Raw genomic sequence first — 23867 nt, 5'->3', positions numbered from 1 at the left:
TTATTATTATTATTATTCTACATAATTATGTGTAATTGTTTACCTTAAATAGTTTTTATTCAATAATTTGTTAAACATCTCAATTTTATTAAGAAATTAAAGTGTAAAAAAAATAAAAATAATAAAAGCATAAACGCTAACTAGCTTGAGCATAATTTCAACTGTATTTTTCTTTCCTTAATTTATAGTTATTTAAAAATGTTAAACAAAATATAAATAACACTAATTAATACTAGTAAATATTTGAGATAAGTAAATTACAAAAAATTATTTGAAAAAATAGAAAACAATCCACACCTTATCAAGCCGTTCCTAAAGAACTTTTTTTTTTCCCTAAATTCCTTCGGACTCTTTTGAGAAATGAAAGTAATTTTTAGTCAAAATTTAATTGTTTAAAAAAAAAATGGTAAGGGGAAAGAATCCAAGAATGTAATACTGTAATAGTAAATTACATTTAAATATCCATTTCTTACTTCCTGAATTCATGCATACCGAATGTATATTGTAGAAATAATTACATGAATTAAAAATTTAAAAATACTATTTATCACTATTAGTGAATGATTATCAATGGCATATATGTCAAATAAAAATTTAAATAATTATTATTAAATGATTTATTTTTAAATTTTTAAAATAAAAAAATTTATCGATACATATTGTCACTAACTAAGCAAAGAATATTGTCTAGCTAAGCAAAGAATATTGTCTAAACTCCCATTAGTTTTATGCATGCCTAACTTCTAAATGATTATAAATCAATCCTACAGAAAATAAAATAAAAACAAAAATGGTTATAAATATAAATGTTTTTTTACTTTTTAACAACTTCATTAAACGGATATGTAAAAAGACTTTTTTTGGGTCAAATAATTTGTAAAGAGGTATTTGAGTTGGGTAAAAGTAAGCTATTAAAATTAAATGGATAATCCAACTTAATTGAAAAACAAAAGTAATCAATTAGTCTTTTAATTTAAAAATAAACGATTAAAACAGTACTCAAAATTTTCAAAATATTATCGATCGAAATACATGTTAATTAGAATTATTTAAGTTAAAATTAATTTGATTAAAAAAAATTAATAAAAAATTTTGAGATTTTATTTTATTATTATTATCGGAAGATCCCAAAATAACGTTTGACCATTGAAATAATTAAAACCGTTAGAAAAGGAAGTTAAAGTTTGAACAAGTGACCATTTTGCGTGGTGGAAAGGGAAGTTAGAAGCACACAATTCAATAATTATTGGCTTCCATTCGTTTCCTTACATTTCCCGCCATTTTAGTTTCTTTCTTCTTCTTCTTCTTCGTCTTCTTCGCATTCTTATTCTTCTTCTTCTTCTCTCTCTCTCTCTCTCTCTCTCTCTCTCTCTCTCTCTTTCCTACTTGTTATTGTGTTGTTGTTGTTCGCCATTTCTCTCTCTCTCTCTCTCTCTCTCATAGCAAAACCACAAATGAAGTGTCCAGGTGATCGATCTTATTCTGCCTCATTCTTTTTGAACTTTTTTGAAAAAGAAATAAAACAGAAAGCAAATCCCTTAAAACATTGAATATTTATTTGGTTAAATATTTTTTTATTTTGGTATATTTTCCATGTTCGTTCCGTCGAAACTTTCACTCTGATCTGAACCTTTGATTTTGATGTGGCTCGCATCGTTCTGATTTCGAATCAGGGCATGATATCTCGGATTTCTGGAGAGGGACTGCTGCATTTGAGTATAAGAAACTGCGTTATGCCGGAAAATCCTATTAGGATGAAATTATGATGCTTTACTTGAAGAAGTGGCAAAGGATACATCAATGATGTTTAATTGGTGACAGTGTTTTTTGGGTGGTTTGTATTTTCTTCATTGAAAATGGAAGAAAATCAAATTAATCTATAGTGCTTTGGATACATAAACCAGAATCTCAATGGCTAGCGTTCATAATGATTCCCAGAAAGATGAAAATTCTAAAGAACTTATTTTCTTGCACGGTGAATTGGATTTGTGGATTTTAGAAGCTAAATCTCTTCCCAATATGGATTTAGCTTCGGAGAGAATGAGAAGGTGTTTGACCATGTTTGGAACTTGCTCTTCTCCCTTTGGGAAAAGACCACATCCAGGAAGCCATTCAATCATTACAAGTGACCCTTATGTGTCTGTATGCCTTGCAGGCGCTACTGTGGCTCAAACTAGAGTAATACCCAACTGTGAAAATCCTCTGTGGGATGAGCATTTTTGTGTTCCTGTTGCTCACCCCGTCGCGAAAGTGGAGTTTCATGTCAAAGATGATGACATTCTTGGAGCAGAACATATTGGAGTGGTTGAGATTTCTGCTGATAAGATTGTTTCAGGAAACAAAATCAATGACTGGTTTCCGATCATTGGCCATTATGGAAGTTGTTTGAAACCTTATCCTGAATTACATGTTTCCATTCAGTATATACCAGTTGGAGAAAACTCTCTGTATAAGGATGGTGTTGGCGCTGGGCCAGAGTTTATTGGAGTTCTTAATACTTATTTTCCACTCCGGAAAGGAGGGAATGTGACTCTTTATCAAGACGCTCATGTACCTAATGCTGCACTACCTGACATTGTACTAGATACTGGAGAAGTTTACCAGCACCATCAATGCTGGGAAGACATATGCCATGCCATTTTGGAAGCTCACCACCTGATATACATCGTTGGATGGTCAGTGTACCATCGCGTTAAGCTTGTGAGAGAGCCAACGAGACAATTACCAGCTGGAGGAGAGCTATCTTTTGGAGAATTGTTGAAATACAAATCTCAAGAAGGGGTTCGTGTAATTATGCTGATTTGGGATGACAAAACTTCACATGACAAATTTCTATTGAAAACAGTAAGACATTTTTGCAGGTCCTACATGAGTTTCTCATTTAATATTTATATAATTATGTGTTACAATGATATGGAATGGGGATATTTACGATTCTAAGATACCTAACTAAATTTGTTTCTTTCAACCAATAATTTTTTCAAATAAATAGGACCGAGGACAGGATATAAACTTAGTATAAAGATTATTAGATTTCATGTCTCTTAAAAGGAGTTTCTTGATGCATCTTTAGCATATTATGCAATTATTTGTGAATGCATAAATGTTTATATAGTACTTGTAAGAGAATGAATTGGTGGAGTGATGCATTCAATCTGAATTACATTTGCATTGCACTTTGAATGATTATAGCTTATGTGCAGGAAGGTGTCATGCAGACCCACGATGAGGAAACTAAAAAGTTCTTCAAACATTCTAGTGTTCATTGTGTTCTTTGTCCCCGTTATGCAAGCAATAAGCTTAGCATCTTCAAGCAACAGGTATGGAATTTGTGTTTTGAGTGAAAGCTATCTTTGTTACTTCTGGAATTTGCTTTTCCTAAATGTAGTAGTATACCAACCAATGAGAAATCTGTCATATATTCTGTTTCATGGCAGCTTTTACTTCATTGCTGATTTGAATGGATTCCTCTAGTCCAGGTTGTGGGAACCCTTTTTACACATCATCAGAAGTGTGTGATTCTTGACACTCAAGCTGCTGGAAATAACCGAAAAATAACTGCTTTCATTGGTGGTTTAGATATCTGCGATGGCAGATATGACACTCCTGAGCACAGACTCTTTCATGATCTTGACACTGTCTTCCACAATGACATCCACAATCCTACCTTTTCAGTAAGTGGTTATATTTCGCACACAAAGTTGTACAGCCGACCTTAATGCATGCTCAGATATCATTAATTAATGTGTAACAGTTGCTAGTAACATGATTCATCCCAACTATGATCTTATTGTTAGAATTCGAATTAGATTGTCTATGTGAGTACAAGTTTGAACACTACACAGGGCTCTCAACATAAATTATCTAATCTGATACTTAGCCCTGTCAATCATTTACCGTTCTTTTTCTTGGACATTATTTGACATATAATTTCTGATAATAGCTAATATTTTGTCGCTGGTGATATTAGTGTAGCACATTTCCAAGATTCTTGTTCTCTTTTTTTGAAATGAGATTGACATGAAAAAAGCTGTGTGAAATTTAAGAATATGATGTTTTGACAATTTTATGCCCTCTATCATGTGCAGTCTAATTCCCGTGGCCCAAGGCAACCATGGCATGATTTACATTGTAAAATTGAGGGTCCTGCTGCATACGATATATTAACAAATTTTGAACAAAGATGGAAGAAAGCTAAATGGCGTGACTTCAGACTCAAGAAGGTCACGCCTTGGAATGATGATTCCTTGATAAAACTAGACCGCATTTCATGGATACTCACTCCCTCTCCTGGTCCTGATGGTGATCAAGTTGTACGTGTTAATGATGAAGAAGACTCTCAAAATTGGCATGTGCAGGTTGGGAAGAAAGTCTTACTTACGTGTGCTTAGATTTCTTTAAGATCCTTTATAACCTGTGATTGGTTTTTGTTCTTGTTTGATAGGTATTCAGATCTATTGATTCAGGATCTGTTAAGGGCTTTCCAAAAGGTTTTCAGGAGGCTGCAGCTCAGGTTAGAAACTTAGAACTAAAATTTCCATATAGAAAATAAAATAAAATAACTCAATGACAAATGCATGCACCTGGATGAAATATTTGCTTTGGATATTAGATTTGTGATGCCAGCTTGTTTATTTCTTGGTATCTGTGTTAATCATTGGCTTAACTTGCTATTTCAATTCCTCGGTCTCATAACCAGTTAGCTTTCATCATGCATTCTTATATTTCTCTGTCTTCTCTGCTTTATGTTTACTCAATGTCAACCAACAGATTTAGTTCTATGCGAGAACATGGCGAAGAAATTTGTTAATTCCTCTATTTCTCTGGTTGTCTCTTCTTGTAGAATCTTCTTTGTGGAAAGAATTTGAAAGTAGATAAGAGCATCCATGCTGCATATGTGAAAGCAATAAGATCAGCGCAACATTTCATATACATAGAGAATCAGTATTTTATTGGATCTTCATATGATTGGCCAACATACAAAAATGCAGGTATACAAAGGATGCTTGCCAAAATTTGTCGATAAAAATCTTGGCCAGTAACCATATAACAAAAATGTAGTATTATTGTATTTTTGCTTGACAGCTTCTTTTGCACTTGTCACAACTACGAAGAAATGTCATTGATATGTCAGCTTTATGCATAAACAGGTGCAGATAATGTGGTGCCTATGGAGCTAGCCTTGAAAATTGCTGAAAAAATCAGATTAAGTGAACGTTTCTCTGTTTACATTGTAATTCCCATGTGGCCAGAGGGTGTCCCATCTAGTGCTGCTGTTCAGGAGATTCTATTCTGGCAGGTGAGCTATTTATTACTCAAAGAAACAGAATTTTACTTACAGGGCTCTTTACTTGTATATTTATACACAGCAAAATGATGATTTCATAAGTGTTTGACCTCCCTCCCACTCCATTCTTCTTTCTACGAGTCACCTTGGCATGGCGATGGAGGCTGTGGTTCTCTGAGACTTCCAGAAAGTATATTCACTTATTCTTGGATTAAGGAATATTTTAAGCTTCCCTGAACAACCATGAACTTGATTTACAAAGGATAACTTAGAACTTTGACAACTATAATCTAAATTCAAGACAACAAGTACTCCTGCATACTTGTGAAATTGCTAAACAGCAGGGAAGCATGATTAAACCTTACAACAAGAGGGGGTTATCAGTTATGCCTTCCTCAAGCTATAGATGTGGGAATAACTTCTGGGAGGGTGAGTGGAAAGGAGAGTGATAAGGTTTACTGTTTTGGTTATTACTTAAAAATTACTTCCAATAAATTTTTTTTTTTTATAATTTTTTTTATCTGTTTTTGAAGCTCGTTTATTCTTACGCTGCAACACTATCAGTTATGCAAACTTTCAGATGAGATGCTGAGATTCTAAGCACCTATTTCTGATTATAAAGCTAATTTCAGATGCATGTATAATTACTTCATGCAGTGGCAAACAATGACGATGATGTACAGGATAGTTACACAAGCTCTTGAAAGTGTAGGTCTTTCTGAACAGTACCATCCGAGGGAGTTTTTGAACTTTTACTGCCTTGGGAAGCGTGAAGCTTCATCTGCATCTTCATCTTCATCGTCTTCAGAAATTTCCCCTCGTACAAATCACAATCAGCATACAGAAAACCGTTCGTCGGTATGCTACTTTTTCCTGTAATGGTAAATCATAAAAATAAGCCATATATATATATATATGCATTATACTTTCTAAATAATTCTTGGAAGTGTTTGATTTAAGAAGCACATCAATCTTATTTCTTTAACAGTCATCATCAGCTCGTAAGCATCGTCGTTTTATGATTTACGTCCATGCTAAAGGGATGATAGTTGATGATGAATATGTATTAATGGGATCTGCAAACATTAACCAAAGATCCTTAGATGGTTCAAGAGACACAGAAATTGCAATGGGTGCCTATCAACCAAAATCCACATGGGCTGCAAAAAATACACATCCACATGGACAGGTTTCAAACAACTTTATCCTCCTCTAAATCATATTCATAGAATGCTAAACAGAATAATAAAATCTTATATAATGTTTGGGATTCATTTCAGGTATATGGTTATCGGATGTCTTTGTGGGCAGAGCACCTTGGAGAGCTTGAAGATTGTTTCCAAGAACCAGAGAGTCTCAGATGCATGAAGCGTGTAAACAAGATTGCCAGAAACAACTGGAACGCATTTGTGGCTGGTGAGGAAGGATCAGAGACAATGGTGGGACATTTAATGCAGTACCCAGTTGAGGTTAGCAGGAGTGGGAAAGTTTCTTCATTGAGAGACTGTGAATCATTCCCTGATGTTGGTGGTAAAATTCTTGGATCGCCAAGCACTCTTCCTGATGCTTTAACAACATAACCACAAAATATTTACTTCAATGTAAAAGCTCCAACAACAAGTGGAACAAAGACAAACAATATACTTTTTTAAGTATCAAAACAAAACAAGATTTTACTATAGTCTTATGGTTTTGATGTACAGAGAGATTAATTTTCAAATTATGATTTACGATACGGTTAATGGTTACTATCTGTTTGATACGTTTCCATAAATATATCATGTATGTGCTATGATGTAAATTTATGATCATAATTGCGGTGTACCAGTTGAAAAGCAAGACACAGGAGTGAATTATATAAAATTGGGCAACTTGATTAACCCAATTATTGGACAACACAATCAATTTAGTGAGAATAATTAAGAAAGTCTTACATAATATTGACAAGAATCCTAACTGCTGAGGCCAACCATCTCTTTAATAATAGTTTAGAGAGTGGCATAATAGCACACCTTAAAGGCGCGGTGCAAGCTTTTTTAGCTTTTAGTTTAATATTGAACTTTCCGCGTCCTTTCACATTGACCGCATAGCGCAGTGGATTAGCGCGTCTGACTTCGGATCAGAAGGTCGTGGGTTCGACTCCCACTGTGGTCGCTTTCAGTTTTTTCTTTTTTTTTTAATTGGTCTTTTTTGACCCTCACAATTTACATAATTCTCTCTCACTTTCTCGCATCCCAAAAGCCCTGCTTGTTCGTTGTCGTCACTTTCTCACTTCTCCTCCGATGCCACTTCTGACATTTCGCTTTCTTATTAGAAACAAATAGACAGAAAATGCTTTGGTGAGTTTCGCTTCATTACGGCTTCGGCGAAGAATCCCCCGTGGGAGTGAAAGCTTAGCTGCCGGAACAACCTTAGGATTTCTCGAAACAGGAGCTTGCGAAGAACAGGACACAAAACTTTCGTTCACCGGACACCTGAAACAGATAGAGTTGGTATTTTTGTTCCCTTATTTGGCGGGAATTTCCTTTTTTTAATTTTTATATTTTCTTCATCCCTGACTGATAATTTCAGCAAAATATATCTATATATTAAAAAAGTTCGAGCTTAATAAGCAAACTAGAGTGATATACATTTAAGTTGGTATTCGGATATTTTGTGTTTTAGCTCTCACTTTCTCTCTGAATTTCTTGGAACCCTTCGGACATTGGTTCTCCCCCTAGTTTTCTTCTCTCTGAATTTTTTTTTTTTTTTTTTTTTGATCCGTTTAGCATTTTGTTCTATCTTGCCCTCAATTTTATGTTAAATTTTGCGGTTGTTATATTTATGCACTTTTTTTTTTAATTTTTTTTTATATATGAATGAAAGATTGAGTTGAAATACGATTAAATTAATGGCTGTTTGATTTGTAAGTGTTGCAAGAGTGAATGCTTGTAGTTAGCGCTTTCACTCGGATTGCTGGCTAAAGATTAGGACAATTGGGAACTAAGGAAAAAGAAAATAAAGTGTTTGTTTTTTTTCACTTTTTTAAATTTGGAGTTGAAAGGGAATGGGTTTTTATGTAGACAGAGGTTTGTTTGTTTATACCACTTTTCTTTTTCGTCTTCTATATTTGCTCATCTTTGTGTGTTTAATTTTTTGGGATAAACATTTAATAGAGAGAGGGTGATTCTGCTTTCCCTGTATTTTCATATCTTCAGTGCCAACCAAAGATGTCAAAAGAGCTCGAAAGTTTCTTCCTTAATGAGTAGAAGATGTTGTGAAATGCTGCAGAGTTTCAATACTAAACTCATAAATTTAATTTTGACGCTAAAACCCTTTAAACAACCCATTATATTGGATTCCATTTGATTATAGAATGTTAAGCTAATTTGATATAGTTTGGTGATTTTTTAAACTTTTTTCTTTCTTCCCCGTTTTTTACCATAGTTAAAGAAACAATATGTACTAGCATGGTTCAAAATTGGTCCTGAATTTACGTACCATAGTTCAGAAAACAATATGTATTAGCATGGTTCAAAATTGGTCCTGAATTTACTTCATTTATGAGATCTTGTAGCTTCATTTTTGCTCTAGTATGGCCATTTACTCTAATTTTTAACATTTTCTTAGGGAGTGATAAAATGGATTCCCAGTGGGTTTAAGACCAAAGGAAATTAATCATTTTACCCTTCTATAGCAAACATAGGGCTTTTGTTGTTTTCTTTTGTCTGTAAAAAGTTCCTAGATCAGCACACAATAAATAGACTTGTGAGTGAAATATCAAACAAATTGACTTAGGAAAATAGTAGTTATGTTAATTTGATGGGTTTCTAGGGAATAAGGTTTTTTCATTTTTATTTTCTTAAGTACAAAAAAGATATGAGATTAAGGATTTCCTTTTGTGCATGGTTTTCCTGGTATGTCTTCAAATAATCAGTTGTTAAATACAATCAGTTATTCAAATGCTCCTTCACATATTTCCTATATCAGAGTTTTAGATAAATGTGAGGAATTCAACTTCAGATCATGAGTCAGCCAAGTCTTTAAATCAGATGATGAGCACCATAAGTACCTTCACTGCTGGTTCTATCTCTGTAATTTCATCTCCTATTTCTATTCTACAACACTCTGAATCTACCTTACAGTCACCACCAGAGGTTGGTTTGGGTTAAAAAAATACATAAATAAATAAAGAAAAAAAAGGAAAATTCATTAATTTCTTGAGACACCATATGGGGAAGCTTTATAGAGTGGCATCAATTTCATCTCCTATTCATATTCTACGACACTCTGAATCTACCTTACACTCACCACCAGAGCTTGGTTTGGTTGAAAAAAATAAATAAATAAAGGAAAATTCAATAATTTCTTGAGACACCATAAAGGAAAGCTTTATAGAGTGGTATCAATTGTCCCTGCCTCGTTAAAGTTGTGACATGAAAAGAAACTAAAACTGGTAGATTAGTGACTGTTGTAAACCACTAATCTAGAGGATTATGATTTTATTTTACTTATTTTTAAGTTTTGGCTTTTTATAATCTTAATGCATTAAAGATACAGTTGCATCTGACTCATACTAGTTGCTTACTTAAAACTTAAACTCACTGGACCAATTATTAAATGCATAGTTTGTGGAAATTTCTGTAGAAAATGGCATCAACAGGACAACCACCATCTCTTAAGCGAAGAGATTCATCTGTGACAAGAGAAGAGGATAAACTTGTAGTAACTCCCTTAGGGGCTGGTAATGAAGTTGGCCGTTCTTGTGTGTACATGTCCTACAAAGGAAAAACTGTATTGGTATGCCATCAACACAAGACAATATTATTTTTGGTCATTTATCTTCTTTTTCTTCACAATTTGTGATTTTTAATCTTCTTCTTTTTCTTTTCTGGCTCGTAGTTTGATTGTGGAATTCATCCAGCTTACTCAGGCATGGCTGCTTTGCCATACTTTGATGAGATTGATCCTTCAACAATTGATGTCCTTCTCATCACGCAGTATGTGTTTCTTTTACTATTTAAGGATTGTATTTGGATGTTATATTGTCCTATTGTTCACCTCGTGTGATTATGGTATTTTTTTTTTTTTCCCTAATTTTTCTTTACTAATTATTGACAATGGTTTTTGCTTGCAGTTTTCACTTGGATCATGCTGCATCCTTGCCTTATTTCCTGGAGAAGGTTTTTCACTTGGTGAATAAATGTATTATTGTTTTTCTTTTGAGTTGTTGAAATCTAATTGCATATCACCAACTGTTCACAGACCACATTCAGAGGCCGTGTTTTTATGACTTATGCAACAAAGGCTATCTACAAGTTGCTTTTAACAGATTATGTAAAAGTGAGCAAAGTTTCTGTTGAAGATATGTTGTTTGATGAGCAGGACATAAATCGCTCCATGGATAAGATTGAGGTGTGTGTTCTATTATGTTTTTCATGTTTCAGTTCTCATTTATCTTTCTTCCTAATATATGTTTAAGTAATTTTGCACAATGCCGAATTTTTTTTAAGGGTCCATATTTCAGTTTGTTACAAGTACAATGATATTGGCACATATATTGTTTGACTAATAAGTATATCAGCATTGTTTTGGCATTTACATTTGCCTTGAGGGATTGACATTGCAGGTGTTAATTTCATTTTATCAGCCTGTCAATCTGTAATTTCTTATCGTGCATCATCCATTTTTTATTATTTCACAGTTTTTTTAACCTTTCTGTTCTTGGTTTTGCTCTTTTTATACTCATTTGTTACCTGTATTAGTACATAAAATACTATGGCAAGATCCTCTAAACCTATAAGGATTTGTGATTTTCTTGTGACTATTTTCTTAAAGTTCATATTGATTGTAGGTCATTGATTTTCATCAAACAGTTGAGGTGAATGGCATTCGGTTTTGGTGCTACACTGCTGGTCATGTCCTTGGAGCTGCAATGTTTATGGTTGACATAGCTGGTGTTCGAGTCCTCTACACTGGAGACTATTCACGCGAGGAAGACCGACATCTCCGTGCTGCTGAGACCCCACAGTTCTCTCCTGATGTGTGCATAATTGAATCTACTTATGGAGTCCAGCACCATCAACCTAGGCATATCCGAGAGAAGCGCTTCACTGATGTTATACACTCAACCATTGCTCAAGGGGGTCGTGTCTTAATTCCTGCTTTTGCCCTTGGTCGTGCCCAAGAACTCCTCCTCATTCTTGATGAGTATTGGTCAAACCATCCTGAGCTCCAAAACATTCCCATATACTATGCTTCTCCCCTTGCAAAAAGATGTTTGTCTGTTTATGAGACATACACCCTTTCCATGAATGATAGGATCCGAAATGCAAAGTCAAATCCATTTATCTTCAAGTACATATCTCCATTGAAGAGCATTGAGAATTTCAAAGATGTTGGTCCATCAGTAGTAATGGCAAGTCCGAGTGGGCTTCAAAGTGGGCTGTCAAGGCAACTCTTTGATATGTGGTGCTCTGATAAGAAAAATGCCTGTGTTATTCCCGGTTATGTGGTTGAAGGGACACTGGCAAAAACCATAATTAATGAACCTAAAGAAGTTACCCTCATGAATGGACTCACTGCTGCTCTTAACATGCAGGTCCACTACATCTCATTCTCTGCCCATGCAGACTCTGCACAGACAAGTGCCTTCTTGGAAGAGCTGGGCCCTCCTAACATAATTCTTGTTCATGGAGAAGCTAATGAGATGGGGAGGCTCAAACAGAAGCTCGTGACTCAATTTGCTGATCGTAGTACCAAAATCCTCACTCCGAGGAATTGTCAGTCTGTTGAAATGTATTTCAATTCCCAAAAAATGGCTAAAGCAATTGGAAAGCTGGCTGAGAAGACCCCAGAAGTTGGTGAAGTTGTCAGTGGTTTGCTGGTAAAGAAAGGCTTCAGTTATCAAATAATGGCTCCTGATGACCTCCATGTCTTCTCACAGCTATCAACAGCAAATATTACTCAAAGGATTACTATCCCATACCATACTGCTTTCAGTGTGATAAAGCAACGACTTAAGCAGATATATGAGAGTGTAGAGTCTTCAGCAGATGAGGAGTCTGGTGTTCCAACTGTGAGAGTGCATGATCAGGTCACAGTGAAGCATGAGTCAGATAGTCACATTTCTCTGCATTGGACGTCAGATCCTATAAGTGACATGGTCTCAGACTCCATTGTTGCTCTGGTTTTAAACATCAACAGGGAAGTCCCGAAGGTAGTTGTTGAATCAGAAGATATAAAGACTGAGGAAGAGAATGAGAAAAAGACGGAGAAGGTAATTCATGCACTTCTTGTTTCACTCTTTGGAGATGTGAAGTTCGGAGAAAATGGGAAACTGGTGATTAGTGTTGATGGGAATGTCGCACAGCTTGATAAACAGAGTGGTGATGTTGAAAGTGAAAATGAAGGTCTCAAGGAAAGAGTGAGGACAGCATTCCGCCGAATCCAAAGTGCTATGAAGCCGATCCCTCTTTCCGCATCTTAGCTCCATTGCATACTGATTCCATCTAATTTTTTCTGTTTTTTGGAGTTAGTGTTGAATCTTTATATGCCATGCAGAGTAACAGCAAACTGCAGTTTCCCTAGTTTGTATTTAGGAACTGATTAAGTCATGTAATGGGTACTTTTTTGATACTTGATTTGTTAATCTTTTGAGGTTTATTTCATATTTAGCATTTATATTTTACTTGACACTCCTGGAAATTTGTTGCATTTTCCATGATTAAGTGCTGGTTGAATCTTTATATATGAACTTTTATAACTCAACAATTCTATTAGGTTTATCTGATAAATGGGTAAAGGTACAGCATCTTAGTGGGTGTCAACAAGGGTGTGTATGATAATGTTCAATAACTACCACGTGTGGTAGTATTAAAATTCAACCATTCAAAAGGAGGATAGAGGGTTTTATTTTTTCCTTATTTACAAGTTGATATCTTTTCCTGGAAAAGAAGAGATTCTATATACACTGTTGTGTTGTTTTTTATAGCAGTGGTGCTGTAGTAGTTATTATGCATTTTTTGTGGTTCTTTATGGTGAGCAACTATGAATAATTTGAAGTTTAATTATTCCGCTTTGCAAAGGCAACATTTGGAATACAACACTAGCGGCCTCAGTCGATATGTGGAACAAGTTATTATGAAATATTTGAGGTTCTATTCACATAATGAGCAGTCATGGTCATTAATTTTAAAATTTTCAGCATTTGAGATTGGATAATAGCATAGAGGGAATAATGTTTCATGCAATAGTTGAACACTGTATGTAAAATGATTTGTTTGGTAAAAATATGCTGTTTGACATGAGAAGAAAGTAGCATAATTTTCGTTTTAGCTTGGATGATTTTGGCCTTTCACATCTTGTTCTTGATATTTGCTCTCTTGGGAATGTAGAGGAAATAAAACATGTGCTGCCTGTATAGTATCTGTTTATAATACCTTCGTAGTTACTTAATACAAGAAAATTGCTCTTTATAAAAATGGGTGCGAATTTTTTATTTTTTTTGGATAATAAGTTATAGAAAAATAGTATTTATCAGTGAATAATTACAATATAATCTATATACTAAATGATAGTTTAAATAGTTACTATTTATTAATTTATTTTTAATATTTTAAAATAAAAAATTATAAAATTAAATGTTCAAATTAAATTTTGCTATATAATATAACAAAAAGCAAAACTCTGAGTCATATATTTGGAGATACAAATCAGAGAAGATGGAAAAGTAATTTCTATTATTATAATATAGTTTTCATTTAGTTAAGCAAGACCAAAAACGACTAAATTTTGCATAATTATAATTATTTTCGAAAATTAACATATGGCCGTCTTAGCTCAGCCGGTAGAGCGCGTGGCTTTTAACCACGTGGTCGTGGGTTCGATTCCCACAGACGGCGGATGTAATTTTGGTTTTTATTTTTTTATTTTACTTTTTTTAACCTTAAACGTACGATTTAACCACGTGTCGTGGATCTCATAGACGGCGGGAAATTTTGTAAGTAAAACGCAGCATACGAAAAAATTTGTAAAAGCTTTAACTTTTTTTAAAAAAATAAAATAAAATTTTGTAAAAACTTATTTTTTCAAGGCTGCAAAAACTTATTTAAAAATTGAATTATTAGGGTTGACGGCATCGTTCAATTAGAAAATTAAGAATCTAATTCAATAAATAAATCATTTTTAAAAAAAGAAAAAAAAGAAGAGTGAGAGGTTCCAAAGCCTCGCAGACCTCAAAGCACAACGGCGTTTATGGCAGAAAGGGGAATTGAAGAAGAAGGAGAAGAAGAAAGAACGAAGAAAACCTTGGGGTCGATGCGAGTGTAAAATTCTTTCTTTCTTCAATATCCTCTTTCATTCCTAGAGAGAGAAAGAGAAATACATTGGAAAAAAAAAAATATGGGAAAGGGTCCGTTCTCCTTTCGCCGAACCAGCTTACGACGCCGTTCCAAGAAGACGGTGGAGCGTCCATCGCCGACGCCGCCACCTCCGCGGCAGCAGATCGGATCCCCCACCTCCTCTCCGCCTCTCAACAACAGCAACAACAACAACAATAATAATAATAACAACAGCTTGGTGGCTGGTTCTGGAGGTGTTGGAGCTTTGGCGGTTGGGAAGGGGAAGAAGAAGACAGGTGGATCCAGGCTTTGGATGCGGTTCGATCGGTCAGGACAGTCGGAGCTCGTGGAGTGTGACAAGAGCACCATCATTCGACGCGCTTCCATTCCTGCTCGTGACCTGAGAATTCTTGGACCCGTCTTTTCTCACTCCTCTAATATACTTGGTACTCTTCCATCATTTTCTCTTCTTTTTTTTTTTTTTTTTTTTTTTTCATCTTGAGGGTTTATGTTAATCCTCTATTAATTGGTTATGGTTTTTCAATTCGTTTTCTGTTATGTACAAGTACACGCGCATTTGTATAGGTGTTTGGAATTACAGAATGTTGTTATTAGTTTTAAGAGTTGGAAAGCCAAACCAATTGTGAAGTGATTAATCTAGTTTAGGTGTAATTTAGAAGATTTTGATTCTAGTTTGAGCATCCAAATTTTAAATCGAAAGATTTAGCAAGAAGCAGTTTGGAGCGCTCCCGTTTTCTTAAGTTGTAGACAATTTTCTAGTGGACTTCTAGGGGTATGCTAGGAAAGACAGTTAAGTTAACACTTTATACTTGAATTTTATGCTATTTTTGTTGGGAATTTTACTTAATGCCATTTGAATTTGGCTTAGTGTTTGTATTCTGACACATTTAGATGTCACCTACACCCAGAATTACTGTTTTTGGAATTTGAAATTGCTGCTTATGTTAAAAATGGATTTTCAGATTTTGAGGTCTTTGAAATTTAACATTATTTTCACTACCTGGTTTATAGAGTAGGAAGCCATGGAAATTTATATGATACTATCAATCTGAAAAGCAAAAAGAAGCTTTGCCTTTCATTTGGTTCAGTTGATGTAAATTGTGAAAATGGGGGTGTTTCATGTCGTTTGTTTATTAATTTTCTTGGATGCTGATTTTCTGGGTGGCTTCATTTTATCCAATTGTCTCATTTGTACGTTACTTAGTCAAGGTAATTGACCATGATGGCAGAATTCATTTCCTTTGCAGCCAGGGAGAAAGCCATGGTGGTTAATTTAGAGTTTATCAAGGCAATAGTTACTGCTGAAGAGGTGCTGTTGCTTGATCCTCTTCGTCAGGAGGTTCTTCCATTTGTAGATCAGCTAAGGCAACAACTTCCTCATAAAAGCCCTACCCATGGAGCAGGTACTTTCGATGAACAAGATAATGAGATGCAGGTTTTAACGGGCAGACATTGGTTACCTGTTCCTGAGGCTGTTGAAGGTTTGCAGTGTGAGCTTCCATTCGAGTTCCAGGTTCTGGAGATTGCCTTGGAGGTTGTCTGTACATATTTGGATTCCAATGTGGCAGACCTTGAGAGAGAAGCATACCCTGTGTTGGATGAACTGGCTAGGAATGTTAGCACTAAGAATCTTGAACTTGTGCGGAGTTTGAAAAGCAACCTTACCCGTTTACTTGCTCGTGTACAAAAGGTATAATTGATTCATTTTTATTTTCTTTCCATTGAATACCCATGTCTTTTATGTCTTTTCTTTTCGAAGTTTGCATTATGTGAAATATTTGAATCTCCTCTTAATTAAGATGGAAATTCTGAAGGGAAGAAACAGGAGATGTGTGGAATGCTTGCTTCTTCATCAGTATTTGTTAATTTTGGGGGAGGTGGATAGAGGACAAAACCAGTGTTACTTACATATTCCCAGAATTATATTACAGTTGCACAACTATCAATTGCCATGTGTAATGCTTAGATAAGAGAAAGCTGAGGTGGAGGCTGTATCTCTATCATTGCATTTACCTGCATAAGCATTTATGTACTTGTTTTGCACATCAGGTTGGATATCTGAGCTTCAATATTCTGGTTAGTCAGCATTATGAATATAAATGAATGTGAGGAGAGAACGTTCACTTTAATTGGTTTCATGGTTGACCTGTACATAGATAAGAAAGTATAGAAATCGATATTATTTACAATTGAACAAAAATGCTACAATAGATTTTTTTTGTCTGATTGGTGCTGCATCATAAAATCTATATGTTAAAGAGTCCATTAATGGGGAATATATATATATGTATATATATATATATATATGTATGTATATATATATATATATATTTTTTTTTTTGTCTAACTTAAGGTTCGGGATGAGATTGAACATCTATTGGATGACAATGAAGATATGGCGCATTTATATTTGACAAGGAAGTGGATCCAGAACCAACAATCTGAGGCTTTGTTGGCACTTTCAGCTTCAAATAGCATTAGCAATTCTACTCCTCATCTCCATCGAATCAGTTCAAAAAGAAGTGGGAGTTTGACTAGCAATCTTTTGGATGATAACGATGTAGAGGATCTGGAGATGTTGCTTGAGGCTTATTTTATGCAGCTAGACGGAACACGTAACAAGATCTTGTCTGTAAGTGCTAGCCATTCTCAACCTAGCAATAGCAGATCTTTGTTGAACGGGACTGGATAGTATTAGGTTGGACTATTTCAAATATTATCCAATCAAGTTACCCTGTTTGTTGCAATTTTATTTTCTGCAAATTGTTTTCCTAGGAGCTTGTACTACAAAGTGGCAAATTCTTTTCTTCCAACTTAGTGATTCTCTTGGGTCCTAATGTTATCTGTTGCTTTTGCAGGTTCGAGAATACATTGACGATACAGAAGACTATGTAAACATCCAACTCGACAACCAGCGAAACGAACTCATTCAGCTGCAATTGGTATTGACCATTGCATCATTTGCTGTAGCTGTTGAAACCTTGATAGCCGGGTGGTTTGGCATGAACATTCCCTGTACTCTCTACCAAAAGAATGGGATATTTGAGTTCTTTGTTGGAGGTATAACAGCAGGTTGTATATTGCTTTTCCTGGTTGTTTTAGGATATGCCAAATGGAAAAAGCTGATTGGTTCTTGAATCCACCTTATGATCAACTTGTGCTTTTTATCTATTTATTTTTTAAACGGTTCACTGGATTCACAGATTTTCGACTTTGTGAACCCCCACATTTGTGAAGACCTCGAAGCTTATTGGAATTTTCGGCCAGTGCCATAAATTGCTTGTACATATTGCAGCAAAATGAAAATCTCATATTAGATATGTGTTGCTATTAATATACATTCATTTGTCTTTTAGTTTTTATTATTTTTCACATAAAATAAGATTTATTTATTTTTTTTTTTTTATTTTTTTTTTTGTGGTTGAAAAACATAAAACTATTTTTGAAAATACCCAACAAGGGCTACCCATATATGCATATTAAAAGTTGTGATAAAATATTCCATCAATTACCCAAAAAAAAAAAGAAAAAAAAAAGCATGCTTCTTGTTCTCTATTTGTTTCTATCCAAGGAGCCGGAGACTGAAACAGCGCTGCCCAATTCAGCTCCCCTTGAGGTCTCAATCAAATCGCATAACGAATATATATGTAATCTTTCTTCTAAACAAATAGCGCAAGTTGTTAGCCAAGACAAATAAATAATTTCATTACCAAAACAACAACAATAATAATAATAAAACAGCTAAATACATCCAACAGAAACTCTGTTGGGTTTGTTTGTATTTAATTATACATCGTTTTGTCGTGTCCTGACTGTGTTGTCCACTATCAATCTTTATTTTAAAATAGACCAGCTGCAAATTGATTTTGTTGGAAGAGTTTGGTTGAAGACTTGGTCAAAATGGCCATGTTCAATCTATACCAGCAATTATATTCAATACTTTCATAAAAAACAATTAGATTCAGTGCCATTCTAGATTTGCAAAAATTATTTCATTTTAATTCATTCAATGTTATTTGATAAAGCTTAAATAAAAATCCCTTTTGAAAACACATATGAAAAGAGACTTCTACTCCTTTGGATGATAATTAGATTAGGTTAGGTCCAAACATGCAAATAAAAGGATAGTCGATTTTTTTTTTCCCTTAAAAAAAGTTGTCGATTTTCTTTAGCATAAATTTGCTGTGGAATTTTTACTCCCACCATTTCTCAAAATGGTCCTACCTAATTCATGTGCATATTTCATATGGATTTAATATAATATATTTGAAATTATCAATTATTTATATTATGTGAAATGTGTGAGATTTTTGGGAACATAGTTTTCAAAATCATAATTATTGATTTTTTTAAAATTTTTTATTTGGGTCAAGTAATTGATTTTGTTAGATATATATAGTTATATTAAGAAAATAAAAGAAAAGAGGAAAAACTTGGTGATTATTAATATTCAATTAAATGTCCCAGACAATATAAAGAGAGGGGCTTTTCAAGTGGGGGCAAAATAAAAAATATGAAGATTGAATTCTGTGGACATGTTTGATTTCTTTTGTATGGAATTTGTTGGACCCTTTGACACTTTATGTGTGGAGTTGGTTGTCACCTTATGCACTTTACTAGTTTTATGTGCCCCCCACTCCTCTCCCTCTTTCTGTGCAAATATATATGTATGTATATATATATTTATATATTTGCTAATTATTTTCATTTTTTTAATACCATTATTTTATCACTATGATCAACAACTTACTCCACATTTTTTCCACTTTACTTGTAAATTACAGCTTCATTTCTAAATTTATTGAAAAGGATAATGAGAGGGATAAAAACAAAAAGCGTTTTAAGCAATTATTACATTTTATTAGGTAAAGGCATTTTGTTATGAAACTAAAATTTGTTAGATAAAAACTACTCTCTCCGCCAAAATGATGTAATAAAGTAAAATATTTTTTTAAAATTTGTAGAAATGCCAATGCGATATGTCCACAATATAATTAAAAAAAATGTGGAAAATAAAAAAAGAAGTAAAACAGAGTCTTGTTTGAGATTCGGAAGTTTTTTTTGGGGGGTGAAAGTGTGAATTGCACAAAGCTTATATAAAAATTAAAAGGAAAAAGAGAAAATTAAAAAATAAAAAAATAAAAATAAAAATGAAATGGTTTACTTTTTAGTTTCCAATCCAACGCCATACTTGAACGAGAAGAGAGAGAAAATAGAGAGGGAGAGAGTAGGGAAGGTAAAGGAACGCTAGTTTGAAGAAGAAGAAGAAGAAGAAGGGAAAACAGAGAAAAACAAACCCTAGGAGAGAGAAAGTGTTCCTTCGAATTCCAATCCTCCCCTTTACGCATTGTTATTTAGAGATCTTGATTCTTAATCCCTCAAAGGTACGCCTTTTCCAATTTATAGATTCAGAAACCAAACGAATAAAAGATTAAAAAGGAAAACTTTTTTTTTTTTTTTAATTTTTGGGTTCAGGATTCGAATCTGCTTCTGTTTATGTTTTTCGAAAATTTACCAAGTTGTTGCAACATTCCTTTATTTTTTTATTTTTTATTTTTTTTGAAAATCCAATGATTCGGGTTCCCGGGGAATTTTTTTTTCATTTTTTTTCTTTTTAAATGTTTAATTTTGGAAGCCACTTGATTTCTACGATTTGTTTGTTCCCTTTGGCAATGGTCTTCATCTGTTTGATTACTGAGAAAAATGTAGGGGAGAGAAAATCCAAGTAACGTGTTGAATCTTGGATTTTGTCTGTCATTGTTTTGGAACCTGAGAAAACAGAGAGGCTGGATGTAGTTTAGGAGTAGTACTTGAACGTTCTTATATTCCTTATTGCTTTTAAATGCTTTGGTTTGAAGGGGCTATGTAAATTAATCAGCAGCTGGTGGTGTTTCAGAATTAGTAGTAATTTTGTTGGAAAATTACTGTAGAAATTGTATCTAGAGTGGATAGAAAATAGGGCTGCGTTAGGATCTTAAAGATGGATGGCCTTGTCTAATAGGAGGAGCAGTGCGATGTACCAAGAAAAAGCTGCAGAATACAGCAATTGTCCTGTTTCCTCCACCTATCTGTTACCATATAGCGGGAAGCGGGCACAATGATGTACAGTGTTGTTGTTCTCTGCATACATTTCTATGATTTATAGGATTTTGTTTGTGGTGTAATCATCATTTCGGTTAATATTGCATATTGGGGAGCGTTTTGCCTTTGGTTATGTTTACGTCGATTGGCATGTTAACTGGGGCAATTTTTTTTGTTTTTCTTTTGGCATGTTGTTAGTTTTATCTGTTTAAACTTTTAGCTGCTTTTTTTTTTTTTTTTTTTCCCTCTGTGATTTTAAATTATATTATTATTCTTTGATAGTGACTGGTTGTGCTCTAGCTATGGCGAATTCTAAGGGATCTTCAAACGTTAGAAATTTGATCAGCTCTGGAAAACACGCATTACTTCCTCCAAAAAGTCCATTTCCTATTGTTTCCCCGTCATATGTTGATTATGTCCATAATCCTGCAATTGGATCAAAAGTCATCCAGAAGCCTAAAGAGGGAAATACACACCACCAGCGAACTTCCTCCGAGAGCATTCTTGTAGAGGAGCAGCCTTCGTGGCTTGATGATCTCCTTAATGAGCCAGAGACACCTATACGAAGAGGAGGTCATCGGCGTTCGTCAAGTGACTCTTTTGCATACGTAGATACAATTAATATTTCAAACTTAGATTATGCAGCTCAGGATGATTACAAGTATAAAAATATGATTTCCGGACCCTCTTGGGGATCTCAAGACTTTGATCATCAAAGAGATTTGCGGCATGCTTCAGTCTATGCAGAAATGAACTTGGCAAAGCAAAAGAATAGGACATGGGAGTCTTTGAATGTTGCTATTAGCCCAAGTGGCCTTTCTTCAGTTAAGGATAACATTGTTTGTCAGAGTTCTGGATCTTTTTGCACGCAACTGGAAGCTGATGGGATTTTATCTACAGCAATCGAAAAGCAAGATGTGGTTGAATCCGGTCCACATGATTCGAAAACTTCTTCTGAGAAAAAGGACTGTTCTAATCCTAAACCTTCTGCATCTGAGACAGATACAAAACGAGCTAAACAGTATGTACTTTATTTGGTTGTTTTATGTACGTACATCTTTCTTTTTATTTTATAATGCCATTAGCCTGACACTGCAAATTTTTTCTGGTCATTGATCCGGTGCTGCACTGCTGCTTTGTTTCACATAATGCGTATCTTTTTTCCAGTTTGCATAAGCTACACCTTCATTGTCTCAATAAGTGTCAAAATTGAGTATAAATTGCCATTGATTATTGTACTGCTTATCTAATAATTTTATATTTATCTTTTCCTTCCGACTGCGCCATATATTATTCTTTGACTATTCTCTGAACTAAATGCTAAGGATTTTTGTTGCTGGTTCTAAATGTAAACTATATTTACCTTGTTCATCACAAAATTAGAATGCTTCTGTATCGTAAATTCTAACTTACATGAAATTTAGATTGTTTCCTCTATTTATTGTTTTTCTTTTGATTTATTTGAGCTGCCATCAAACATGATGATTAGTCCAGGTCATACGAAAGGGAAGCAACAATACATTATTCTGTACTCTGGATTTTAAGTCTAGTTTCTTAGAAGTAGGAAAAATGTTAATATGAATTATTAAACCTAGAAAATCCCTTTTCTCATAAGTTTCTGAATTCATGCTTGTTTTGGTTTCAAATATTGGTTATTAGATGAATCTTTTCAATATATTATATAACAAACTTAATCCTCCATGACAAAATGTCTGGCTTGTGTAGCTTCTTCAATCCCTTGATGCTCTTATAGGGGGACTTTTGTAGCATGTAATATACAATTGGTGATTATAATATGTGGAGTATGATGGGTGTATTCTACAATGGTGTATATCAAGTTGACAGAGAGTGGTGTGTATTTTTCCAGGCAATTTGCTCAACGTTCGCGTGTCCGCAAACTTCAATACATTGCTGAGCTGGAGAGGAATGTGCAAGCTTTACAGGCAAGTATCTGCTGTGGCTAGAAATAAAATTAATACTGAATTATGCTTTTTGAAAAATGATTTTATTATTTCTGTACATTTATTCTACAGGCAGAAGGGACTGAAGTTTCAGCAGAGCTTGAATTTCTTAATCAGCAGAATCTTATTCTGAGCATGGAAAACAAAGCCCTAAAGCAACGATTAGAAAGTTTAGCCCAGGAGCATCTTATTAAATACTGTAAGTATCTACTGTTGGCAATTTATATCATGATAATTTGCTGCTTCATTTCTCATGTAAAGCTGAAGGTTGGTCTTAAATACTTTCGATTAGTTGTCTTATAGGAGCTCTTTGAATGGTTTAGGATATTTAGTGGGTTTGGTTAATTTTAATTTTGAAGGAGAAGTCACGAGTGCTGGTGAGATAGTTGTTTCAAGAAAGGTTTTTTATTTTTTTTTATTTTTTATTTTTTTTTTGTGGGGAGGGGGGGAGTGTGTGTGTTGAGGAATTGAGAATCTTTGTCAAAAAGTACAAAAACTAATATAAGGCATGGTATATGTGTTAATAGTATTTATTATTTTGTGAGACACTAATATTTTTGAGGCCATGTTTCCCATGTTCAGTGGAGCATGAAGTTTTGGAGAGGGAGATTGGGAGGCTCAAAGCTTTGTATCAGCAGCAACAGAAACCACAACAGCAACCATCTTCTAGCCATAGACGCACTAACAGCAGAGAACTTGATTCCCAATTTGCAAATCTGTCTTTGAAACACAAGGATGCAAATTCAGGTCGCGACCCTGTGACAGGTCCAGTCCGCATTTAGATGTCTACTAATTTAGCAGGAGGCAGGTTATGCCACTTATTTTCGCTCATTGGCATTCGCTGTGTCTGACCTAATTTGTTGTTTCTCTTCTGTGAGATAAGGCCAAGCTCATCCAGTCTTGGTGTCCTCTCCCTGCCCAATTTGTGCATTTTGATTTTCCCTGTTTTATGCTCGTTAAGTTAAGTTAATATCATCCTGTGCACCTGGTAGTCACAGCCAGAAAACCATTCTATTTCGGGCCAGGGACATACCGGAGGTGATGACTCAAAACAGTGTTTTGGTCTTGTATGTTTATGATGCTCATAATTCATAAAATGTTGTATGCACCATTTTTTTTCCCCATTGAATTTTCCATTTAGTATAAAGATATTTATAGCTGTTTGGACGTGCATTACTTTTCATGGATCATGCTTAT

General features: G+C 34.5%; 4 protein-coding genes and 2 non-coding genes across 10 annotated transcripts; all 6 read left to right on the top strand.

Moving 5' to 3' along the window:
* The first annotated feature begins 1344 nt into the window (after positions 1–1344).
* On the top strand, positions 1345–7058 carry LOC107415162 (phospholipase D delta). Its single transcript, XM_016023448.4, has 10 exons — positions 1345–2844; positions 3204–3320; positions 3480–3674; positions 4089–4358; positions 4445–4513; positions 4844–4991; positions 5151–5299; positions 5945–6145; positions 6276–6476; positions 6568–7058. The coding sequence occupies exons 1-10, from the start codon at positions 1912–1914 to the stop codon at positions 6865–6867; spliced, it is 2583 nt and encodes an 860-aa protein (XP_015878934.3). The 5' UTR covers positions 1345–1911; the 3' UTR covers positions 6868–7058.
* Positions 7059–7367: 309 nt separating this feature from the next.
* Positions 7368–7441, top strand: TRNAR-UCG (transfer RNA arginine (anticodon UCG)). Its single transcript has one exon. It is a non-coding gene; the product is annotated as a tRNA-Arg (tRNA).
* Positions 7442–7505: 64 nt separating this feature from the next.
* LOC107415200 (cleavage and polyadenylation specificity factor subunit 3-I) lies at positions 7506–12956 on the top strand. Of its 2 annotated transcripts, none has more exons than XM_016023488.4 (6): positions 7506–7775; positions 9914–10066; positions 10169–10266; positions 10404–10449; positions 10532–10681; positions 11121–12956. In XM_016023488.4, the coding sequence occupies exons 2-6, from the start codon at positions 9917–9919 to the stop codon at positions 12753–12755; spliced, it is 2079 nt and encodes a 692-aa protein (XP_015878974.1). In that variant the 5' UTR covers positions 7506–7775; positions 9914–9916; the 3' UTR covers positions 12756–12956. The 2 variants fall into 2 exon arrangements, with proteins under 2 accessions (XP_015878974.1, XP_015878973.1); XM_016023487.4 differs by having other exon boundaries at positions 7506–7779.
* A 1140-nt stretch (positions 12957–14096) lies between these two features.
* On the top strand, positions 14097–14169 carry TRNAK-UUU (transfer RNA lysine (anticodon UUU)). The gene has a single exon. It is a non-coding gene; the product is annotated as a tRNA-Lys (tRNA).
* Positions 14170–14414: 245 nt separating this feature from the next.
* LOC107415174 (magnesium transporter MRS2-4) lies at positions 14415–17948 on the top strand. 3 transcript variants are annotated; one of them, XM_016023461.4, is made up of 4 exons: positions 14415–15053; positions 15858–16318; positions 16982–17326; positions 17487–17625. In XM_016023461.4, the coding sequence occupies exons 1-3, from the start codon at positions 14669–14671 to the stop codon at positions 17318–17320; spliced, it is 1185 nt and encodes a 394-aa protein (XP_015878947.3). In that variant the 5' UTR covers positions 14415–14668; the 3' UTR covers positions 17321–17326; positions 17487–17625. The 3 variants fall into 3 exon arrangements, with proteins under 3 accessions (XP_015878947.3, XP_015878945.3, XP_015878946.3); XM_016023459.4 differs by having other exon boundaries at positions 14420–15053; positions 16982–17260; positions 17487–17948; XM_016023460.4 differs by having other exon boundaries at positions 14423–15053; positions 15876–16318; positions 16982–17260; positions 17487–17948.
* Positions 17949–19764: 1816 nt separating this feature from the next.
* Positions 19765–23794, top strand: LOC107415177 (uncharacterized protein At4g06598). 2 transcript variants are annotated; one of them, XM_060816410.1, is made up of 5 exons: positions 19765–20012; positions 21010–21730; positions 22577–22656; positions 22747–22869; positions 23253–23794. In XM_060816410.1, the coding sequence occupies exons 2-5, from the start codon at positions 21012–21014 to the stop codon at positions 23450–23452; spliced, it is 1122 nt and encodes a 373-aa protein (XP_060672393.1). In that variant the 5' UTR covers positions 19765–20012; positions 21010–21011; the 3' UTR covers positions 23453–23794. The 2 variants fall into 2 exon arrangements, with proteins under 2 accessions (XP_060672393.1, XP_060672392.1); XM_060816409.1 differs by having other exon boundaries at positions 19769–20012; positions 20992–21730.
* Positions 23795–23867: the final 73 nt, after the last annotated feature.

Source organism: Ziziphus jujuba, chromosome 4 (genome assembly GCF_031755915.1).
Source record: "Ziziphus jujuba cultivar Dongzao chromosome 4, ASM3175591v1".
Taxonomy (NCBI): Eukaryota; Viridiplantae; Streptophyta; class Magnoliopsida; order Rosales; family Rhamnaceae; genus Ziziphus; species Ziziphus jujuba.
Note: the sequence above shows the minus strand (reverse complement) of the source record. Positions and strands in the feature narration are given on the sequence as shown.

What these genes read in the sequence shown, in the direction of transcription:
- LOC107415162 (XM_016023448.4), top strand. Translation starts at nt 1,912, where the DNA reads ATGGCTAGCGTTCATAATGATTCCCAGAAAGATGAAAATTCTAAAGAA. An exon ending in ACAAATTTCTATTGAAAACA is followed by an intron (nt 2,845 to 3,203) that starts GTAAGACATTTT and finishes GCTTATGTGCAG; the next exon opens with GAAGGTGTCATGCAGACCCA. An exon ending in AGGAGATTCTATTCTGGCAG is followed by an intron (nt 5,300 to 5,944) that starts GTGAGCTATTTA and finishes TACTTCATGCAG; the next exon opens with TGGCAAACAATGACGATGAT.
- LOC107415200 (XM_016023488.4), top strand. Translation starts at nt 9,917, where the DNA reads ATGGCATCAACAGGACAACCACCATCTCTTAAGCGAAGAGATTCATCT. An exon ending in ACAAAGGAAAAACTGTATTG is followed by an intron (nt 10,067 to 10,168) that starts GTATGCCATCAA and finishes TCTGGCTCGTAG; the next exon opens with TTTGATTGTGGAATTCATCC. An exon ending in TGCCTTATTTCCTGGAGAAG is followed by an intron (nt 10,450 to 10,531) that starts GTTTTTCACTTG and finishes AACTGTTCACAG; the next exon opens with ACCACATTCAGAGGCCGTGT.
- LOC107415174 (XM_016023459.4), top strand. Translation starts at nt 14,669, where the DNA reads ATGGGAAAGGGTCCGTTCTCCTTTCGCCGAACCAGCTTACGACGCCGT. An exon ending in TCACTCCTCTAATATACTTG is followed by an intron (nt 15,054 to 15,857) that starts GTACTCTTCCAT and finishes CCATGATGGCAG; the next exon opens with AATTCATTTCCTTTGCAGCC. An exon ending in TACTTGCTCGTGTACAAAAG is followed by an intron (nt 16,319 to 16,981) that starts GTATAATTGATT and finishes GTCTAACTTAAG; the next exon opens with GTTCGGGATGAGATTGAACA.
- LOC107415177 (XM_060816410.1), top strand. Translation starts at nt 21,012, where the DNA reads ATGGCGAATTCTAAGGGATCTTCAAACGTTAGAAATTTGATCAGCTCT. An exon ending in TGTGCAAGCTTTACAGGCAA is followed by an intron (nt 22,657 to 22,746) that starts GTATCTGCTGTG and finishes TTCTACAGGCAG; the next exon opens with AAGGGACTGAAGTTTCAGCA. An exon ending in GGAGCATCTTATTAAATACT is followed by an intron (nt 22,870 to 23,252) that starts GTAAGTATCTAC and finishes TCCCATGTTCAG; the next exon opens with TGGAGCATGAAGTTTTGGAG.